General features: G+C 41.9%; 1 protein-coding gene across 1 annotated transcript in view; it reads left to right on the forward strand.

Annotated features, from left to right (window-relative positions):
* Positions 1–685: 685 nt before the first annotated feature.
* The window catches only part of LOC106806643, a gene marked incomplete in the record, with an annotated part of 30,270 nt that continues 25,430 nt past the window's right edge, over positions 686–5,525 (forward strand). The window contains 2 exon segments of the mRNA XM_014808644.1: positions 686–1,260; positions 4,051–4,214. Of these exon segments, the coding sequence (XP_014664130.1) occupies positions 997–1,260; positions 4,051–4,214 (428 nt within the window).

The following is a 5,525-nucleotide window of genomic DNA, read 5'->3' on the forward strand; positions in this document are numbered from 1 at the left end:
CATGCGATCACAGCGCTTAGTGTGCGAGCGGATTGCGTGTCCGCCCTCTAGTATATTAATACAACTCTATGGTAGACATTTACTACACTTAAAAATGGCTGGTTGCTAGCTTTCTCAGGACTAACGGTTTCATAGTTGTGGTTGTGTAGCTCAACCGAAAGTATGTTCAGCATAGGCATGTGTAATGAGGATGCTCTTAATAGGCCCCCTACCCATTTTCTCGTTTTCTATTCTCTTGCACAATATCAAGCCAATTAACAGCATTGAAAAAACTACACTTAATCTTGCGTTTCACATTCTAACGACGAAAATTAATTGTGCGACCACTAGGGTTCGTATCGGTACTTTTCATAAAACTCGATTAGATCACTATATTATGTAGAGCGTTATTATATTATATGACATATCACTGTGATGAGAATGATAGTTATGTTGTCGTTTTTCTGTTGATGTTGATGTTGTAAGAACTACAGTTACAAGTTACAACTAACTTTTACTATATAGAGATCAGTACGCGTTAACTGTTTATACGGTTAAAGTTGTATCGGTGATTATACGTTATAACGCATTGGCAACTTTTTGGTTGTGTAGATGGCGCTGCTACACCTCACTGCTGCTAGCGTTTCGCTTCTCGACCCGAAGCGAATGACGTGAACCTGTTTCTCTACGTCATCCAGGTAAAATCTCACCTGGCAAATACCCGTATGTACGGCCATTTAAATAAGCAACAAAGCGTAGCGACCAACATGGACTAGTCACGTGACACGAAGCAGCCGTTTAAACGATAAGGTGGGCACGGCTAGCTAGAAAGCCTAGATCCTGCATACATGGCGCGTATCTCACCTGTGAGTAATATGTGTAACGTTCCAAAGGTGCATTCGTCATACGCATAAGAGTCGCTCAGCAAGCGGTGTCGTCTAGGCGGGCACCCGAGCGAGAGAGTTGATAACGATCGTTTTACGCTGAAATCGTTTAAATATAAAGACGGAAAACGTTATGGCTTTACTTATACGTACCAAATGTACGCGGCTAGTTTTTATAATAATTTGTGTAGTGTGCATGCCCAAAGTTGGGGCGCAGACAAACGTTTACACTGTGCCGCCTGCACAGTCCACCACATGGACAGTGGATGGAAGTCCGTATATTGTTCAGAACGACCTGGAGATTGATGAAGAGAGCACACTTACAGTGCAGGCCGATGTACAAGTGTTGTTCCGTAATTCTACAGGACTCACGGTAAAAGGAGTTCTTCTGACAGAGGTACGTATATGTATTTTATATATATATATATAAAACACCATACTGGGGTTTGCTTCACGTACGTAATACCAACATTACCGTAATGATCGACAATCGTGCAAATACAGCATAGAAAATCGTATATAAGCATACATTATTATTGCACTTGAAACGATATAACTCATTTGTATTTCCATATTTATTGTTTATGTATAATACACGCGGACGTGATCGAGATAATACTTATAGATATAACATGGTTAGGAGGTTGGTAAAAGCTATTAAACAGCGATCGTCGGCGTTACTCTTGGCCTACTGGCCCTTCCGATCATGACCCGTGCGTAACGCTGTATCTGCTGGGCCACGACAGGCCGCCGCGAACAGTAGTAATTACGTAACCGCCCAAACCACGTAGCGCATGCTTGCTGAAGCGTTCGTTGATCGTTGCTGCAGCTACAGCTGTGGGTTACTCCCATACATGCATCTATCTATATACATGCATCTATCTATCTATCTATACGTCATACGACGATCACGCACGTTGCACGTATATTCCGTCGGATATGCATGTGATCAAGAGCTAATAATACGTGCCCTTTGTATTATATACTGCACAGTATACTGTATTATTAGCTATTGTTGTCATACGTGCCCATTGTTATCGTAAATTGCTTCATTTATAGTATGGATAAACTCGGTTCAGTTTAAATAAATACACGTTGGTTCAGGTACAGTTAATCTTCATGGTGGTTTCTGTAGTATGTACAGCTAGGTATGTCATGGTAGTATATGTAGTTTCATTCGCACACGTCGACGATCGAAAGGTATTTTGTACATGTGTGCATAATCTCATTGAATAATCTGTGCTCAGGTGTAAATAGTATTAATAATTAAACGTTGCATCGTAACCGAGAGCAAAAACATCATGCTTGGGCGGCAGATTAAAAGAGTTTTGTTGCGATCACGTTTGCGGACTAGGTGCTTTCTACACTGGGATATTAATTTGAGAGACATTTTACTTCTATCAGGTAATAGAGTATATACGCATTGTAGAAGTGAGACGAACGCGTGCATATATTCTACACATAATAGGTTCGTGATTATATATACTCTATCAGGAGTAAATAATAATAGATTATATTATTATAGATTATTATAGATTACTTTTAGAGCTATTATTATTCACTCTTGACTATATTATAGGGGACAGATGGCATAGATGCCATGCTCGTATAATATATATGGAAGTATGCACACACAGGGCTGCTTCGCCTGCTATTTCTAAAGAATCGGGGCAACAGCCAGCTAGGTTATATCCCTAGCCTCGCATAACAGTCGTTTTCTGAGCAAACATGTCCGTCCGCGTACACGCCGTAGGTAATGTTGGTCGGCGGCATGTGATGCAAAGGTGTGATACAAAGGTCGTAACACATCAGGTAGAAACGTAGCAAAGCAAACAAAGCCGAAGCTGATCCGGCCAAACTGGCACTCTAGTCGACACTTGTTTACTACTCCTCAACGCGCCACGTATACTATAGTCTTATATGTTTCTGGGTAGATATCTGTAATGAAGTCAGATGATAGCAGACAGCGTTGCGGTCAATAGGTTCGAATCTATAAACGGAGAACCACGTGTATTAACAAAAATAACTTGGGAGTAGCACGCAACAAAAGATATGGGGGTAGCTTAATTATGCATATACATTTGATAGCTATAACATATAGGTTATGCAGGTGTCTACATCACTATATAGCACGAAACATAACCGTAATAATATTACTGCCGGTGCCTATACCTAGCCAGTATTGTGTTCGTAAAACGATTTTGACATATCTTAAGATATTTTGTCTTCGCCATTGATAATATAACAATACACTAAGCGATTGCTGTCATTTTTTTTATAGTGAGTTGATCGTCACATGTCCAGTATATTAAATTATGGGGATCTTGTCGCTGGTGATATTTTTTATTAAATAGTGATATTAAATCGCAAGGTATCACGAGACAGACGATTCGGAAAGTTGTCGTCACTATAGCGATAACAATCACTAGCTGTATGTCGCGGTCTTTATCGGTGCGTGACGGCGTGGGTAACCATGCAAACCACTGCATCATGACCTCCCAATTATATACAACCCGGCATCCATCAACACACTAGTGTAGCCTGATCGCCAGCGTGTCTGATGTTCTTGCGATGCGTTTGGACTTTTTAAAGTTTCGTTCGTCATTTTCTTTCATCGTATTCATCGGTCTATGCAGTTGCGGGCATCGCGGGTAACTCATATCCGGAACTCCCGTAACGGGCTTTAATTGCGTACAAATCCATACCCTTTGTCGTAGGCAACGTATGAGCAACGATTGATATCTAAAAGCAATGCATGCAGGCGCAATTGAACACCCATAGCTAGCGGGCTGTAACATGGCCACCCTACGTGAAAGTCCGGCTCCCGCGTTCAGGCAAGTCCACCGTCATCACCTGCAGAATATAAAGTCTAAATCGTTAGCTTCGCGCCAGCGGAAACGCCTTGAAACCTGTAATCCGGATCCTGATTTCATATTTACTGGTTTGCGTAGTAAGTTAACTGGTTCGTCTCTCAGTTACTATATACTTTCGCATAACGCACAATAACACAATTGACATCACTGGAAATTGCAAAGATGCCGAGTGTTTGCCGAGAGATTTGCGCAACGTATAATATATGCCGAATGTCATGCAATCTCCTAATGCGTTGCCTATAACTGCATACACATAGGGAGTAATTTGAAAGAACAGTACATTAACTATAGCCATAATTGTGTCGCTTTCTCAGGGAACGAAAGATGCTAGAGTACAGTTCAGCAAAAGCGAAACGCTTACGGTCAATCCGGTGCCACCGAGGCAAATCCGGCTGGTGGATGGAGAGACAGTCGCCCGAGGCCGCCTACAGCTTTACCACAATGGAAAATGGAGATCCGTCTGCACGCGATCACACGTGTGAGTATAGTATTTTTTAATATAATATATATATATATATATATGTATGTATTTACAATAACCACATCTTTAGCGGTAAATAAACTAACCTGGCATTTTAATGTTGCAACTTTCGAAACATATAGATTATTCAGTGATCTATCAGCGATAGCTATCGATACTTTACTTCTCTATCGATGCATTGCTATTAAGCAGAACAATTAATCGATAGTTCACTGCATCGTTACACTACTAATGCATAGTGAGTCAGCAGTGTAGGGCCTACGTCATCAATGTTGGCATATATAGGTGCGTAGGCTGACGGCTATACCACCGTGTGTCGTGTACATTCCGCCCGGCAACGCAGCTGGCTTTGCCCAAATATAGCCATTTCGCGTGCTCGCGTTGGAGCCCCTTTGTCAACGTACTATATTGACTTGAGACGTATACACAGTGACATGCTAAATGTTTAAGCAATTGCATCATGTTGATGGGCAACATTATGTAGTTGTTGGAACGGACATATCTACAACTGTCAACAAACGACACGATTACGACAGAGGCGTGTTTATTGTGGCGAATTTATGCGCGTGACGTACCATAGGGCCTTAATGGGCTTTTGATGATATACCTATGCGCATGATATTTCAATTTCGTGGGTTTTAGATGGTGTGCATATGTCCGACTGTCGTTGTCAACCCGTGTCATAATAATCGCGTCTGCGACCCTATACGCGAATATTCGCCTGCTTGCCGTATTGTGCATTGTGCGCTGTCGAAAATGGGTAACATAGGTGATGAACTTGCCCCCGGGATACGTCTTAACACAGATTGCTAACTAGATGTCTCAAGCCGTCTGCCTATATGCGCATACTGTAGACGCCGTCACGGTTACAGCTGCTGTGCGGGAACTACGGTCGTTGCCAGTTTGGTCTACTCATGCAGATAAGGTCTATGTCTCCCTGACCTCTGTTTGACTATAGCTCGTTTAGCTATTTCTGACTAATATATATATATATATATTATATATATATAATATATCAGGGAGACATAGACTCTGATATGCTCTACTCATACAGTCTGCATACAGACAGTCTTTGTATCTCGACGCCCGATGTAATTTGTCTCTGCGAAAAGATTAAGCTCCTTTATCATTACATTGGAAAATATAAAATGCATGGAGGGATGCTTTTATCGCAAAGTGCCCTGATGAGTGTGGGGATAAGAAAGAGGAAGAGAGGGTCAGGGAGCACGAACGCGTGCGCGAGAGAGAGAGAAGGAGATAGAGAGAGAGAGAGAGAGAGAGAGAGAGAGAGAGAGAGAGAGAGCGAGA

Source organism: Priapulus caudatus, unplaced genomic scaffold (genome assembly GCF_000485595.1).
Source record: "Priapulus caudatus unplaced genomic scaffold, Priapulus_caudatus-5.0.1 Scaffold171, whole genome shotgun sequence".
Lineage (NCBI taxonomy): Eukaryota > Metazoa > Priapulida > Priapulimorpha > Priapulimorphida > Priapulidae > Priapulus > Priapulus caudatus.